Source organism: Hevea brasiliensis, chromosome 11, assembly GCF_030052815.1.
Source record: "Hevea brasiliensis isolate MT/VB/25A 57/8 chromosome 11, ASM3005281v1, whole genome shotgun sequence".
NCBI classification, from domain to species: domain Eukaryota; kingdom Viridiplantae; phylum Streptophyta; class Magnoliopsida; order Malpighiales; family Euphorbiaceae; genus Hevea; species Hevea brasiliensis.
In genome coordinates this window covers 2,754,708-2,772,658 of record NC_079503.1, presented here as the reverse complement: position 1 = coordinate 2,772,658, position 17,951 = coordinate 2,754,708, and the positions used below count along the sequence as shown (strand labels likewise).

At 36.3% G+C, this 17,951-nt stretch overlaps 1 protein-coding gene and 2 pseudogenes across 1 annotated transcript; all 3 read left to right on the top strand.

Annotated features, from left to right (window-relative positions):
• The first annotated feature begins 443 nt into the window (after nt 1-443).
• LOC110671810 (uncharacterized) lies at nt 444-5,486 on the top strand (annotated as a pseudogene).
• Nucleotides 3,980-10,168, top strand: LOC110671808 (polyol transporter 5). Its single transcript, XM_021834394.2, is given in 3 exon segments — nt 3,980-4,109; nt 7,788-8,047; nt 8,222-10,168. Coding segments are annotated over 2 exon segments (1,620 nt in total). The 5' UTR covers nt 3,980-4,109; nt 7,788; the 3' UTR covers nt 9,583-10,168.
• A 946-nt stretch (nt 10,169-11,114) lies between these two features.
• Nucleotides 11,115-12,372, top strand: LOC110671811 (polyol transporter 5-like; annotated as a pseudogene).
• The last annotated feature ends 5,579 nt before the right edge of the window (nt 12,373-17,951 follow it).

Here is a 17,951-nt window from a genome sequence, read left to right as displayed (position 1 = left end):
TTTTTTTTTTTTTTTAAATTTTGGGTGATGGGTTCTTACCGCATTTTAATAAAAAACTAATTCTCTTCCATTTTCTAGTAATCTGAACACAATCTTGAAATGGGTTAGTCAAATTTAAAAGATTTACTATACATTTCACAAAATATGCGGTAGGATTCAGAAATTTTGACCTTTTTGTAATTTGCAAGAATGAATAATAATGAATAAAGGTTTAACATATGAGCAATCAAAATATTAATTCATTATCCAAGAATCCAAGATGTTTAACAATCAAAAAAAAAAAAAAATGTGCACACTGTATCCATAACTAATATAGCAATACACGGAAAGTGTGGCTAACAAGAACCTGAGAGCCTCGTCTCTCACGAACCTAGAATTTCAGGGAACACATAATTGTATCCATCTCTCTGTGCCGTCGACTTCGAGCGTGGAGAGAAGCGGGCATGGTGGTCTCCAGTTCGCTGTCAATACTTCCATCAGCATGTTCATTTCCTTCAACTTCTAGCATCGACTCATCTTCTAGCATCGAAGATGGCTCCACGGAGAAGTTTTTCCATAACAATTCTATTGCGGATTTTGTGAGGTTCGAGAGGGGTTCCCATAGAACCAGCGGCGAGTTGCAGACTGCTGTTGTTAGTTACAGAAAGAGGTTTCTTTGGCCTATTCTTCGGGTACCATGCTTGTGAATTTGTATTTATTATTTTTTGTACAAATCGTTTTATTTATTTATTGTATTATGTATGCGGGCAATAATGGTCTTGCAGCTTTTGCTTGTTTTTGGATTGGTTTAGGTTGATTTGGTTTCAACCATTCACATTGCTGATAAAGAGTACGTTTTTCTTTCCCTCAATTTGGGTTTCTTTAATATTTTGTATTGTGACTTGTTTGGTTGGATTTGGGATTTGATGAGACATTGGATTATATTTGATCTCATTCCCTCTTCTTCTTTTGTAATAAGTTGGTGATTTGCTCATCCATTTGCCTAGGAGATGTTTTTCTCCCTACCATGCGAGTTTGAATGATTTGAATTCTTATGTGTAGTTACTTCACCACCCTCCAGAAGGAACTTGAGCCCTATGATTGTGTCCTATATCAGATGGTAGCTAGCAGGTATAGTTTAGAGAATAGAAGAAATCCTGCTACTACTCGCGCGAGAGGATTTAACATTCTAGGGTGCATTCAAAGATAGATGGCTCGGATCCTTATGCTTGATTTCCATTTAGACTATCTCGACTACCGGGCAGAGAATTGTTATCACGCAGATCTTGACTATGAGACCTTCAAGCTACTTCAGGTTACATTTACAGTTCGTTCATTTTAAGTTGATGAAATGCTGGAGAATATAAATTGTGAAGATTGTTGAATTGAATTTATGTTGGTCCCTTTCTTATGTTGCCAATTTCTACTTCTTTGCTGGGTATCACTAAAGAATGCCGAATCTTTTCTATTCTGGTCAAAGTTGTGTCGTTGTTCTTGATATTTGCTGCAAATGTTATCTTCATTACCAACAAATTTGAAGAACAAGTCATTGAAAAAAATTACAGAAAATGTTATCTCCCAAATAGTTTTTCAAGAACTTACAATCTCCTTTCTTAGACATCCTCAAAGATTGCGTTGCTAAAAAGGTTTGTAATATCATTTACTCATTCATTCATGTTAGAGCTTTTTCGGAAACTCTTAATCAAAATGCGAACTTTTTTAAGTTTTCTATTTAGAAAATTCATCATTTTAATATGATCAACATGAATTAAAATATATAATTGCAATAAGAAAATTTACTGCACAATGTGTGGGCTAATGTCAAGTTAATATATACTAACTGTGTGAAATTTGAAGTGAGGGCTGAAATTGCAAGTAGTGATGAATTCTAAATTCGATGTTGTTTTCAATTTCTTTCAGCTTGAAAAAGGTGAAAGTTTCTTCTCATTTGCGGGAGATATGACTATCAGATCAACAAAAGCCATAGTGCAGCCAACAATTCCAGAAGAACTTGGTCCTTGGAGATCTAAACTCCTATGGGCTTCTTGTGAACTTCCTATGCCACTTGTAGGACTTTTAATTATTCGAACTTTGAAGTGTTTGAGATATGGGAAGTCAGACATCAGAATATCCAGAGATAGAAGCCTTATCCAGGCTTGACTTTGGTGCTGCAATGAAGGTTTTCCTGGCAAAGCGACTAACATCTGAGTAATTGCTGTCCAATTATTATAGTGATTTTACATAATAAGAATTTTGCCTAGCTTTGAGGTGTTACATTACAATTTACATGTCTCTCATGTCTGGATTCTGTGGTAGAATTTGGAAGTGGGATTAGAATTGGGTAGTTTTGGATGGAAATTTATAGCATGTCCAAGACCACGACTTCATCATTAATTTCTCAAGCCAATTCACTGTACTTTGATCTTCTTAGGCCATCAAATTCAAATTTTCATGCTTTTGTGAGAATATCTGTTGATCTGGGGATTGACTGAAGGGGTATCTGTGAAGGTTCACGCAGGTGACAACCTATGTGGAAGAGAGATCAGTCATCATTGGTGAGAGGAACAAGGCTGCATGGAGGCCCTTAAAAGAGCAATTGACAACGGCCGCAACAAGATTGCCATATTGTATGGTGGAGGCACATGCCAGACTTGGGAAATCTATTGCAAGAGGAGTTCGACTTGGTCCCTTCCCAAGTGCAGTGGATAACATCTTGGTCTAAGAACCGAGATTTAAAGAGCACTTCCTTCCCATTTCTGACAAGGATGGCCGGAGTTTTGGGTTGGCCGTTGAACTGCTACCGAACTTTGGCATTGCTTATATTTTCATAAATTCTTGCATTAGATTTTTGGTTTTGGCTGCTGTTTTTTGGCACTACAGTGAACTGGTTCTCCCAGATTGCTCATGAAGTTAATCATATGTCCTTAACGCACAGATAATTTGTTAGTTAATACTGTTAATACAAACAAGGAGAAAAGCAAAATCTAGTGTACAGATTGTGAAATTGATTGAACGTTTGTCTAATCCAAAGATGCAAGGAGTATGTTTCTTTTTTGAACATCATATTGGAACTTTTTATAGTCGTCATAGTTGATGACGGTAAGCTATAACTTGAAAAAGAGATTACCATTAGCCATCATCAAGCATGAAAACTAAAGTAAGCATTTGATGGTTTCTAATTCTGCTGCTATTTGATTATTACATACAAGAAAAAGGGAAAGAAACAGATATTCTAGACTGGTTCTGAGTGAGCTGTTACAAGTGATTTACAAGTGATTTTACAAGATGGTGAAGCATCCTCCTTCCCTGGGGATGTCTGAGTACCTGAAAAAAAACAGAAGAAACTGAAATGGGATTACAGAAACACATGAAAGCAAAGAACATGAGAACTCGCAGCCCAGTGGGAAGAGGTATTACCTTCTCTGAAGGTGGTCTGGAATCTAATAGCAACGTATTTCAGATGCCTCATCCTTTCCGTTCCCGTTCTCTACCTCCAGATCGCCTTCGCGCTCCAGTCATCTAACAATTCCTCAAACACATTGAACACAACAAAATCCAATCCACACCACACTAGGGTACCCGTAAGTGCCTCAGCGACTCTTCTGCGGATGGAGGCTGAGGCGCCCACACCTCACGCAGAGCGTGTGCATGCCCACACCTCACGCAGAGCGTGTGCATGTTCTTCCTTCTCTTCCCAAAGCTTCCCGTTCCTTTTCCCTATCCCCAAATAAAAATACTATCAGATTTTGTTGCAGAAAAGAAAGGATTACGCGGTACATTGAGATGTCCATATTACCATTTTCCCGCCAGTTGCGCGCAGAAAAACCCTGGACCTGGAGACTGTATAGAATGTTTTCAGCACTGGGGGGGTGATTTTATTGAGTGCTGTGCTCTTTCGTTGCTTGATAATCCAGATTTAGCTCTGAACTTTTATTAGCCGGGACACATGCAAAGGAAGGCAAGAAGCAATGTACCACAAAAGAAGACGTTGTTGCTTTCTGAGTAAGAAGATAGGGACATAAGGTGCCGCCAATTCCAAAACCCAAACACTAGATTCGACACTTACGCTATTTTAAGAAGGTTCAAAAATTGGAGGGTTCTTCAACAAAACAGGGAGAACAAAAACGAAGGTAATCCACTTTTCCTTTCCATTCTTCAATTTCTAGTTCATTATTCTCTCTCTTCGTTTGCCTTTTGGTAAATCTCCTTCTCAGTTCAGGCTTCTTTCTAAGAATTTTCGTTTTCGGATTTTGTTTCAGTGGATGATGATGGAAGCTCTCTAATACATTTATTTTAGTCTTTTTACTTTTTCTGGAATTTCAACGAACATATATATGTATATTTTCATTCTCTTTTAAGTGATGGCAATATCCTTTTAAGCTTTTAATCCTTAATTGCAATTTGAAACTGAAAGTGATCAAAACTTGAAGATGATAAAAACAATTTGAATGCTGCACCAGAAATGATGCAAAAGAGTTGGCAATAAAAAATTTTACTTGGATGGGTAGTGTGGGAAGTTCTACAAAATTAAGAGTGCACAAGAGGCATGGGACACGAATTTGGCTCAGGAAAATATTCAGTATCTCTATTTCTCTTTCGTTTATCATCTCTTTCATAAGCTTTTATGATGGAAGGCCTTGTAATTTAATGTTATACCTGATCAATGGAAAAAGGTCAATTTTGCAATCCTTTTATAAATAATTCCTAAAAGGCTTAGACAAATGTTAAATTGTTCGCTTCTGGGCCATTTTTATCTTAATGTGAGCATTCTTGATTTCTACATTTGACGGGACCTCTTCCCTCCCTTTACACAAAACCCTTTTCTCTTTCTTCTTGATAGGTGCCCCTTTGACGTCAATCATTGACACTTTATATAAATGATTCAAAAGTTTAAGAACAAATGCTGAGTTTAAAGTCTATGTCGTCCTCCCAATTCTTTCATAGTGTGGTTTCCTGAATTCTGATTCAATTGCCGGCATGTCTTCTTAATTTGAGTTATTGCCTTTGTTTGCTGCTCTGATGTTGTGTCCTTTATTAATTTATGTTCTCAAATTGTCGTTTGTTTTTTTCCTTTAAAATTATCTGCTGGTCCAGACAATCCGTCCTGAACTTGTCCAAGTTTGAAATATTCAGCAGGTGAATCTTCACTAATTTTTAGTTTGCTAGATCATTTACTTTTATCATATTGACATCTTATCTTGTAAAAGTCATATTTTCATGACTTATACCTTTAAATTCATGAAGCTGTTAGAAATTTCTTGTTAAGCATTCCCCTTCAAATCAAAGTGCTAGATCCATGTGTTATGCTGAAAATTCAGAAACCCAGGAGCGATTAGTTGGGTGGTGTTGGTGAATCAAAAAGATTGGAAAGGCGCTGGATGCGGTTGGGACTTGGGATGCATTCTGGGTTGGGTTTTGCAGATTTGTTTTGTACATAGAACTACATTATATCTTCAACAAACGAGTAATATTTTTAAAAAGGAAATGATGTGGGACCTTGCTGAGTTTTTATTGATGCATTGTGTTGATAAAATATTCCTAAAAATATGATTTGTCAAACAATTTCTAGAAGGTAGGGATTAGAAAATTACTTTGTTGTGGATATTAATTCAGGTTGATGTGCCTGGGAGTACCGGTCATCTAGCAAATCTATACTTGTATTATTAATGTTGGTCAAATGATTTTTGTTGTGCTTAAATGCTATAAGTTATCTAAAGAGAAAAGGTCATCAATGATAATAGTCCAAAAACAATAATGGAGGTTGGACCTGGGAAATAAAAGAAAAATACCACTACTATAAAGGAAACTGATCTCTCTCCAGGTTTTTATGTACACGCTTCTACACTGTGGGACCTGAGCCTTCATCTTGATGAAGGAAGTGTGCATTGGTCTTAGTCTTAGATGGAAACAAGTGGCAGGGATTTAGGATTTTCATATTTTTCTGGAGAAGCTCGTCGCTTGTCGTTTATATCCAATCCATACAAATAAACAAATGGATAATAAACAAATGGATAACTTATTAAACCTTAGGATCAGGATGATAGCATTTTCATGACGTTTAAGCAAATTAGGTGTGTATTTGATTCTTTTTTCCATTGCCTGAGATATACATTATAATTTTTCTTAAAATGATTATTGTAAAATAAACTGGTTCTGGATCATTATTTCAATTTTGTTTGTTAATTTTAGCTGGACCTAGGTAGTCTGCTGGCAGGGGGCTTCATTAAAAATTAAAACTTGTACCTTCTTGTCTTTCTCAATGGTTCAGCCTTTTGTATAGTGGTTACTACAAATGAAGCAGATAGTGCAACTTATCCCTCTTTTGGATTTCAGACAAGGATCCTAAAGGCTCAAACTTGAGACTATTTTAAAGATATTGGAGTGAATAATCCCAATACGTAACCAGAGTATTTTTATAATCTTATTGTTTATCATGGACACCTAACTATGATTAGAAGCATTTGCTCATCATCCCTATCCCTAGCTCTACAAATTAGCAGTTGCTTGGGATGGATTGGGGTTGGTGCCTTGTGAAATTTGCTTGCTTGCAAATCAATGCCTCAAATTGCAATTTAAAACCAAGGAAAAAGGAAAATCTAAGACTCGGACCATTTGTACAACCTTAAAGAATTGTTATTTTTTCTTTTCTTTTCTTCTATTTTTTGTTATTATTATTTTTTTGTGCACAATTAACAATCTTGATTAGGACCATAAGAGTCGTATAATTTTTAGCTTCAAATTTCCATTTTCCCCCTGCTGCCGCGGCTGGCCATTTTGTTTCTTATGTGTTTTGAGATTTTGCTGCATCATGATGTATTAAGATTTGTCATTCGTGATGGATCTGAAATATGAGAGTTTCCAGAAATTTGGTTCCACGGAGATAAGAGAGACATAGCTTTGAACTGTTGAGAGCACCTATTACAGTGTTTTTTGACAGTGAAACTGGTGCAAAATTAGATAGACATAGAACTAATTTATGTCAACTTGACAATAAACTATATAATAGTAAAAGATAACGAAATATTTTGGATGTAACGCTTGTAGTGGGCCTACCTTTGGGAACATAAAAGTGGCATATTCTCTTTGAGTTGTGTTCACATTGAGCTGTAGCTATTTTTTGTCATATGTGGAGGTAAGAATTAAGGTGTCAAATATTGGTTATTTAGCTTCGAGTTTTAACATCTTTGGGCAGTGGGGTTCTCTGGCTTCTGATTCATTCTAGCTACTATGCTCGAAATAGGAACCCTCTAACAACTTACCTGTATATGCACAAAGATATTTTGTCTCTAAAGGTCTCCCAAATCTTGATTAGGATTATTGGATATGAGACCTGACAGCTATCATTTTGAACACAATTTTAATTAAGTAAAGCGTATGTAGTCATTGACTTTTCCATGATCAGGCTGGTATGTGTATCCCACAGCTTCCTCAAAAAACGGTTTTTAATATAAAATCATTGTTTCAGGGCTCTGCTTGTGCCCTGTGATCTTTTTCAAGTTGAAATTGTAATTAGAGCAAGGTGGAGATTGGGTGGGTAGGTCCATTTCGGCTCTCTTTTCCAATAGCTTGTGAAGAAGCGTGCCTGGCATGCGTTCTTCTGGAAACGTGGCTTTAAAAAGGTAAAAGGGAAGCTCCTTTCTCTCATTCCACTTTCCACCCTTTTGAGAGAATCATATAAACATGTGCAATTGTTTTTTTTTTTTAATCAAGTCTAAGTTTAGTATATAACTCAATGAACAGATTGTGTTGAGTTGTCACTTGGGATTTTATATTGTAAATATCAGTTCGGTTCGCGTTCAATTTTCCAGTATGCAATTCAGTTCTACCCTTGAGTCAGATAAAGATGGATGTTACCATCCACTTCCTGATTCAAAATCTTCTTCAACTTCAGAAACTGATCTGAAAAATGAGAGAAGAAACAAGGTATGGCACAAGGAAGCTGGTGAATGTGGTTTCCAAAAACCCAAGGTACTACAGGGTGTTTCAGCTCATAGAAAGACTCGCATTAACAAGTATGCTTTTGGCGGTGCCATTCTGGCCTCCACAAACTCTGTTCTCTTGGGCTATGGTGAGTTTTATTTTACGTTTCAATTGAGATTTTTCCCTCTTTCTATTATGTTGTGATTTTCAAGCTAAAAATACCCAATTAAGGGGGAATGGAAAATTAAAAAAACATTAGATCGCAGAAGAGAAGGAATGTTAAATTGGAAAATATTTACGATGCTGAAATTATTATCTGCAGATATTGGGGTGATGAGTGGTGCAGTGCTCTACATCAAGGACAACCTCAAGATCTCATCAACAGAAGTGGAGATCTTGGTGGGTTGCCTTAATATATGTTCTTTGATTGGATCATTTGCATCTGGTAGAACATCTGATTACATCGGCAGACGTTAAACCATTGTTCTGGCTGCAGTCACATTCCTCGTTGGTGCACTTTTAATGGGACTCGCACCATCTTTCATACTTCTAATGGCTGGAAGAGTAGTAGCTGGCATTGGCGTTGGCTATTCCTTAATGATTGCTCCAGTCTATACTGCAGAGCTCTCCCCAGCCATGACTCGAGGCTTCCTATCCTCCCTTCCTGAAGTCTTCATTAATATTGGAATTCTACTTGGTTATGTCTCCAACTATGCTCTATCGAGTCTTCCTGAGGATATAAACTGGAGACTAATGCTCGGACTTGCAGCTTTGCCAGCTATAATTGTTGCTTTAGGTGTCCTGGTGATGCCCGAGTCCCCTCATTGGCTTGTCATGAAAGGCAAGTTTAGTGATGCAAAGCACGTTTTGATAAAAACGTCAGACTCAAAGGAGGAAGCTGAATTGAGATTAGCTGAAATGATAAAAGCTGCTAAGGACTCGACCCAAGGAGCTGCTTTAAGCAATTGGCGGGGGCAGGGTGCTTGGAAAGAGTTATTGTGTAGACCATCTCGCCCCATTCGTCGTATTCTCATTGCTGCAATTGGAGTTAACTTCTTCATGCAGGCTTCAGGCAACGATGCTGTTGTATATTACAGCCCTGAAGTGTTCAAGGACGCTGGAATCCAAAGCAGGCAACAGCTTGTAGGTGTTACAGTGATCATGGGATTAACCAAAACATCCTTTGTTTTGGTTTCAGCTCTTTTCCTGGACCTGTTTGGGAGGCGGCCCCTCTTGTTGTTGGGCTCAACAGGGATGGCTGTTTCATTGGCTGCCCTGGGGATGGGCTCAAAGTATCTAGAGCAGTCAGATAGCAAGCCTGTGTGGGCCATTGCATTGTGTATAGTGGCCGTATGCGCTGATGTATCCTTTTTTTCAATTGGGCTTGGGCCAGTCACATGGGTGTATTCTTCAGAGATATTTCCAATGAGGTTAAGGGCCCAGGGTTCAAGCTTGGCAATATCAGTTAACAGGTTGGTAAGTGGGATTGTGGCCATGACATTTCTAAGCACTTCCAAGCTGATCTCATTTGGAGGAATGTTTTTTGCATTGGCAGGAATTATGGCAGTGGGTACAGTTTTCATTTATTTATTTTTGCCTGAAACTAAAGGCAAGACCTTGGAAGAGATTGGGGTTCTCTTTGAAGATAAAATCCCTGAGAACCAAACACGCTATGTTTCTTAACTCAAAAGACATGCAGTTCAATTCCTTTTGCCTTTCCAATTTGGAAGCGAAGGAGGTAAACACCTCTGTATAAAAGCTTGAAACTTGAAGGGATATATAGGTTGGAATGTGATGAAGCTGGTCAAGTCATGATTGTTGTTACTTTGTGTGGTCTCATATTGGAAAACTGTCAGAGAATGGTCCATTTTCATTCCTGTACAGGTTGGATCTTGGAAGATCAATACACATCTGGTTTGGATAAATTTTGTGTTGATAGGGTCCTCATTTTCCAATAAATTCAGCACACAGCATTTGCTGAGCGATGATCCATTCTATGGTCCCAACCTAAAAGTATTGCTTTTCAATCCCCACCTAGACGCAGTACCATTGGGTCACTAAGGTACTTTTCACTTTCCAGTGAACTCCTTTATGCATGTCCATGCTTTTATGTTCAACTTGTCATGTAATTTTTGGATTAGGGATTTTAGAATCTATGGATTTTGAAAAAAATTCTTAAATCCATAGATTGTGAAATTAATGAAATTTATGGATTTCATTATTTGAATTAAAAGAACAAGAAAATAAAATACATGGATTGATGGTTCAAGTTTTCTTGCATTCATGCTTGGTTGAATAATCACAATCAATTATATATAAAAAAAAATATTAATAAAATCCATCATTTAGTTAAAATAATATATTTTGGAAAATGCCATTAGAGGTAGGATTTGAAAACCCTCAATATTGAGAAAAATTTTAGGAGGTAATTGATTTTCGAAAATTCATAAATTTTCTCTTTCTAGTCAAACGATGGGCCTTCAATTCAAATATAATCTCAAAATTTTCCTGTCTTATGAGAATTTTAATTGAAATTAAATATATTAAAGTAATAATGTTATATAGAATTTTAAATTGAATTGATTGCTTTTTCTCTTGTATAGAAATTAAAATTTTATAAGAATTTAATTAATTATTTTTTTTCTATTTCTTATATTTAAAATAAAAGAATTTAATTTTTTAGTTAAAAAATTAAACATTATTGTGTGAGAAATTTATTAAATTCTTTTATTATAACTGATTTATTTTAAAAGAAGTACTTATAAAATAAAATTTGGAACAACGAAGGATGACTATAGAAGGTGGTTTTGTCATCAAAGTAATCATGAGATTAACATGAGCAATGTCATGAGCAGAGTGGAGTTTTATTAATGGCTGTGAATTATTTACCAAATACAAAAGAGGAAATGAAGGATAAGTCTTGTAAGTAGCTTTATACCTTGTACTGCCACTGCACTGCGATAAATGTGAAATTTTTTCGAAAATTGAAAGTGTACGTCTTCCTTTGCAGTGAGCTATATCCTTGCTTATTTGATTCCAAGCAATTTATCTCTTTCCACAGCCCAACAACGTAACGCTCCCAATTTTCAGCCTCTTTTTCTCTCAGAATATTTAATTAAGTTAAAAAAGAAGAGAAACCATCTCAAGAACAAGAACAAACTCTCTCATGGAAGCCATTGAAGTCGAATTTCGACTTGTGTTTTGGTTCTTTAGTAATGAAATTGTTTTGGTGTTACTACAGATATGGTGTGATGAGCGGTGCAGTACTTTTCATCAGAGAAAAACCTCAAAATTAAATCAACCCAAGTAGAGATTTTGGTGGGTATACTAAATGCATGTTCGCTCATAGGCTCCTTGGCCTCAGAGAAAACCTCAGATTATTTAGGCAGGCGTTACACTATAGTCCTAGCTGCAACCACATTTTTAATTGGTGCACTTCTTATAGGCCTAGCACCATCTTTTCTTCTTCTCATGGCTGGTTGCGTTGTTGCCGGAATCGGAATCGGAATCTGTAATTCCCTCATGATCGCTCCAGTCTGCACTGCCGAGGTCTCTCCGGCTATGACTCGCGGATTCCTCACCTCCCTTCCTGAGGTCTTCATTGTTTTTTGAATTCTCCTAGGATACATCATCAACTACGCCCTGTCAGGTCTGCCACAGCACACTAACTGGAGGCTGATGTTAAGTCTAGCGGCAATACCATCTTTACTCATTGGTTTTGGAGTTATAGCAATGCCAGAATCGCCTCGCTGGCTAGTAATGAAAGGCAGGTTGGGTGAGGCTAAAAGGTATTGATTACAGTATCAGAAAGTGCAGAAGAAGCTGAGTTTAGACTTGTTGAAATAACAAAAGCAGCCTCTTCTGGTTCAGGTCAGGGAGGTTCTTCAAGTACTAGTTGGCATGGACAAGGGGTTTGGAAGGAACTTCTGGTAAGGTCATCTCCGCTGGTTCGACGGATGCTTATTGCAGCTATAGAGATTAATTTTTTTCATGCAAGCTTCGGGAAATGATGCTGTTATATATTACTGTCCTGAAGTGTTCAAGGCAGCAGGAATCCACAGCAAGAAAATGCTATTCGGCGTCAATGTAACGATGGGATTTGCTAAAACCTTTGGGTTTGGATGAGGCCTCTTTTGTTGTCAGGCTCGTCTGGAATGGCTATTTCTCTAGTTGTGTTGGGCTAGAGATCTAAGTTTCTTGAGCATTCAAACAAGCCTATGCGGGCTATTGTGGTGTGTATAGTGGCTGTTTGTGGGTTTGTATCCTTCTTTCAATTGGGCTTGGACCCATTACATGGGTCTACTCATTGAACAGGGATTGGGCTTGGCCATATCGGTGAACCGGTTAGTGAGCGGGTTGTTATCAATGACGTTTCTGACCATAGCCAAGAAGATAACCTTTGGGGGAGTGATTTTTGAGCTTTCAAGAATACCGGTGGTTGGACAAATGCACATGAAAAGGAGGATAAATTAATCACTGTTAAAAAAATATGGATAAATTAATCAATAAAAAAATCCATATTAGGCAAAAGTCATAATCCACTTGTCAACACACAAGAATCCAATTGGAAAAAACCTAAAATGGGGTTTGAAATTTTCAGAGCTTTCAATATTAATCATAACCAGCGGGCAAAAGTGGCACAGAAATTCCATGTCAAGGGCAATAGTTTCTTCTTGTAACAGAGCCAATCTCATAGTTTGAAAAGCTGAATCCAACTTACCCAAAACTGTCTGTTAGCTCTTGGTGGCACATTTGAAGGCTAAGATTTGCATTCTTTCATGTGTTTTTGTCTTCTTGCAAGCTTCTTAAATCCTGAGATGCTCTTCACACAAAAGAAGTGGGGAGACCATAAGGCCTTGATATTTAGTTTTTTTAAGGATATTTAGTTTTTTTAAGGGATTATAGTCCTTTACCTTTAATTTTCCTTTTTATTTTTTATTTTTTGGGAAAAGAGAGAGAGTAGTCTCTAAGATTCAACTTCTTGGTGCAGCAAAATACTTAGACATCTTCACTTGTCTTTTTATATGTTTCATTACAGACAAAAGCATAGTTACAAGTTTATATAAAATCTATATAGATTTGAACATGGAAAAGTTGACAAAAATTTGCTAGCAAGAAACAAGGGAAAAGGTAAAAATGTTACCTTTGTCCTCCAATCTGAATCTCATATTTCAAAACTCTCTCTCTCTCTCTCTCTCTCTCTCTCTCAATGATGCGTTTTGGGCCCCTTCTGATGCATCTTTTTTTTATATCCTTTTCGATTCTTTTGATTCTGCAAATGAAAACTATATGTGAACTTCAATTCTTAAATCTTCATATAACATCCAACTAAAAAAAAAAAAAAATTTCTTGATATGCAATAATTTTTAGTTGATTTAATTGTGTTTGACTAGAGTTGAAATTTGAAATCTCATGTTTTAAAATTTTTCACTATTAGACTTGGTTCAATATGGAACCAAGATATAAGATAAATGATAAGATTCATCTATTAAATGCATGGGCATTGAATCTATGATAAACTGAGTTTAGGCAAAAATTTCTCCAATTATTATTAAAACTTTAGAATTTAGAGGTCTTAACTCCAATTTGAATGAAAAGAAAAAGGAATGAAAATAGAAGGAAGGCTATTATAGTTGAGAGAATATTGGAGTGGAAGAGAAATTGAGAAGGCTATTATAGTTGAGAGAATAGTTACATAACTTTCTTATACAAAATTATTATTTCACATCATCTCTGATCTCAATTCAAATGCAAGAATCTAGGAGAGATTACAACTTCCTAATTTCATACCAATTAGGAAGGAGCAGGCTAGGAGGAGGATCAGGGTTGGTACTTGGAATGTTGGATCACTTACAGGAAAATTAATGGAGCTTGTGGATACCTTGGAAAGGAGAAGGGTGAAAAGTAGTAGCTGTAGTAGGAGAGAAAAGTAAGGAAGTGGGTAATTCAGGTTACAAATTGTGGTTTACCGGAAAGGAGAGAAACAAGAACGGAGTGGGTATAATCATAGACAGGACATTGAAAGACGCAGTAGTAGCTGTGAAAAGAGTAGGAGATAGAATTATACTAGTAAAGCTAGTACTAGACGGAGAAACAATAAATATAGTTAGTGCTTATGCCCCACAAATAGGACTAGACAGTGAGAGTAAACAAAGGTTTTGGGAAGATATGGATGATTTAATGCAAAGCATACCGAATGAAGAGAATGTTTTCATTGGTGGAGATTTGAATGGACATGTAGGAAGTGATAGGCAAGGTTATGAGAATGTTCATGGAGGTTTTGGTTTTGGCAGTCGAAATGAGGAGGGAAAAAGCATCCTGGATTTTGCTATGGCATACGACCTAATACTAGCAAATACCTACTTTATAAAAAGAGAGTCACATTTAGTGACTTTCAAAAGTGGGCAACATAGAAGCCAAATCGACTTCCTCTTAACCAGGAAGACAAATAGAGCTCTATGCAAGGATTGTAAGGTCATTCCAGGAGAGGCTTTAACAAGTCAACATAGGTTGGTGGTCTTGAATGTCAAGTTTAGGAACAATTCAAGTAAGGTCAGAAGAAATAGTGTAGCTCGAACAAAGTGGTGGGAGTTCAAAGGAGTAAAGCAAGTGAAGTTCAAAAATGAGCTTCTTGAGTCTGAAGTATGGAAGCTAGATATGGAGGCCAATGATATGTGGATACAGATGGCATCAAAGATTAGAGAAGTAGCTAGAAAAGTACTTGGGGAGTCTAAAGGACATGGACCACCTTCAAAAGAGAGATGGTGGTGGAATGAGGAAGTACAAAAGGCAGTGAAGAGAAAAAGGGAATGGTATAAGAAATTACCTAAATGTGATAATAATGAGGCATATGAACAGTACAAGATAGCAAAGAAAGAGGCAAAAAAGGCAGTTAGCCAAGCAAGAGCACAGGCCTTTGAAAAGTTATATGAGAAACTTGGAACTAAAGAAGGGGAGAAAGATATTTATAGATTAGCAAGGAGTAGAGAAAGGAAATGTCAAGATCTCAATCAAGTTAGGTGCATTAAGGATAAAGAAGGAAAAGTGTTGGTGAAAGATGAGGACATTAAAGAAAGATGGAGAAATTATTTTAATGATCTCTTTAATAATAGTCAAAATGGAAATAGCGTGAATATAGATTATAGAACAATAGAAAAGAATGTAAATTATACTAGAAGGATTAGATCTTTAGAAGTAAAGGAAGCACTTAAGAGAATGAAAGTAGGTAAAGCCTGTGGACCCGATGAAATACCAATTGAAGTGTGGAAGTATTTGGGAGATATGTGAGTGACATGGTTAACTAAATTATTTAATAAGATTCTAAACTCAAAGAAAATGCCTGATGAATGGAGGAAGAGTATTTTAGTACCGATTTTTAAAAATAAGGGAGACATACAGAGTTGCTCAAACTATAGGGGAATTAAACTCATGAGCCATACTATGAAGTTGTGGGAGAGAGTTGTGGAGCATCGACTACGTCATGATACTTCTATCTCTCTCAATCAATTTGGTTTCATGCCTGGTCGTTCAACTATGGAAGCGATCTTTCTCATTAGAAGCTTGATGGAGAAATATAGAGATGGGAAGAAAGATCTACACATGGTTTTTATTGATTTGGAGAAGGCTTATGATAGTGTTCCAAGAGAGGTCTTATGGAATGCGTTAGAACAAAAGAGGGTATCTATTAGGTACATACAAGTATTGAAAGATATGTATGAAGGAGCAACTACTATTGTGCGCACAGTGGGAGGGGACACAAGAGATTTTCCGATCTCAATTGGATTACACCAAGGATCAGCCATAAGCCCTTACCTTTTTACATTAGTTTTAGATGAACTGAAACATATACAAGAGAGTATTCCTTGGTGCATGATATTTGCGGATGATATTGTTCTGATAGATGAGACACGAGAAGGAGTCAATAGGAAGCTAGAACTTTGGAGAAGTACTCTAGAGTCAAAGGGTTTTAAGTTAAGTAGAACGAAGACAGAATACATGCATTGCAAGTTCAGTGAAGGCCAAACTGGTGATAGGGAAGGAGTTAGTTTGAATGGAGTGGCACTGTCCCAAAGTAATCACTTTAAATATCTAGGCTCAGTCCTTCAAGTAGATGGGGGATGTGAGGAGGATGTTAGTCATAGGATTAAAGCCGGATGGTTGAAGTGGAGACGTGCCACGGGAGTTTTATGTGATCGTAAGATTCCCAATAAATTAAAAGGAAAATTTTACTGTACAGCCATACGACCGGCTATGCTATATGGTAGTGAGTGTTGGGCACTGAAAGAGTCGTATGCATCTAAGATAAGAGTGGCAGAGATGAGAATGTTAAGGTGGATGAGTGGTCATACTAGACTAGATAAAGTCCGTAATGAAAGTATTAGAGAAAAGGTAGGAGTGGTGCCAATTGAAGATAAGTTGAGAGAAGGGAGATTGAGGTGGTTTGGTCATGTGAAGCGTAGACATACGGAGGCTCCAGTTAGACAAGTAGAGCACATTAGGCTAGAGGATAGAAAGAAAAAAAGGGGTAGACCTAAATTGACTTGGAGGAGAGTAGTACAGCATGACTTAGAAGCATTACACATTTCTGAGGATTTAACCCAAAATCGTTCAGAGTGGAAAAAGCGAATCCATATAGCCGACCCCAAATTTTTGGGATAAAGGCTTAGTTGAGTTGAGTTGAGTTGAGTTGTACTAGTTTCTAATAATGACTTGAGTGCCACTCACTAAATCAAAACTCCTTAAATGCAATATTAGACAAATGATACTCTGGCAAGTATATTAATTAGCTTTAGTTGAAGCAAACAATTGGCAAGGTGGTTCTTCTGTCAATGCAAACCAAGACAATAAACAGAAACCCTAAAAAAAAAAAAAAAGAACAGAAAAGTTTAAAAAAAGTTTAACTGGCCATGGCTGCAAGATATGCTATATATATCAATTTTGGTCAAACAAAGTATCCCAAGTTTAAACTAACTGGATTCAAGGGTTACCTCAATAATGGAAGACTAATGAACTTATCTGAAAAGAGCAGATGACATATACATATATATGTGTATAGAGGTACTAAAAAACAAATGGAGGTGCTGCCCAATCACCTTTCCATTTCCATTTTTCGTTCGCTTGAATGTCTTTTTCAATCTCAGGCTTATTCTCGAGGTTGGTTAATGGTTTCCCTGGCAAAAAGAACGCACTACAATTATTGAAAAGCCCATTTCCCGGCATAAATAAAATTCAAACATTGAGCACTCTATTTCATATTCAACTTGGCAGGAGAATTTTACAATAATACAAGATGCATACTACAAGAAAGCAAGAGCTTTTAGCGATGGCAAAATTCATCACTAAAGATATAAAAATCACTAAAGGTTTTAGTGATGGCCGCAAATTTGTCGAAAATACCCTCATTAAGTCTTTGACGACAGAAAAACAAAACCGTCGCTAATTCATTTCAAATCTATTCGTCACCTATTCATTATTAATTTTCATCAATTTAATTTTTTAAAAATTATATAGTTAACTTGATTATAGATATTTGGAGACTAAAATAATAAATGAAGAATAAATAAACTAATGCTTCCCTAGATAATTAAGTGCATATTTTCAATATAGGCAAATGAACATGCTTGAAATAATGTGTTTTCAAATGTACATATATTTCTATAATAATTTTAAAAAATACTAATCATATTTTTTTTCTATACTATGAGGCTTAGCAAAATAAAAATATTTCATCACTACGATAAATATTAGAATTAGTAGTAAAAATTTTATAATAACATTAATTTTGTTCTTATAAAATTAAAATACAGTAATAACATGGAAAATGACTGTTAATAGTATATAAAAAAGATATGACAATAAATGTTATTTATTATTGTGACCATTGATAAATTTTTGACAGCAAATAATTATTGTTGCCAATAATATTTTTTGCAATAATGTAAAATATCAAGGATTTAATTTTTTTAATAGTAACATGCAGCAATTTATATATTGCTGACATAGACTTATAGCAGCAAATTTTATATTTTTTAACAGTAAAAAAATTTATTACT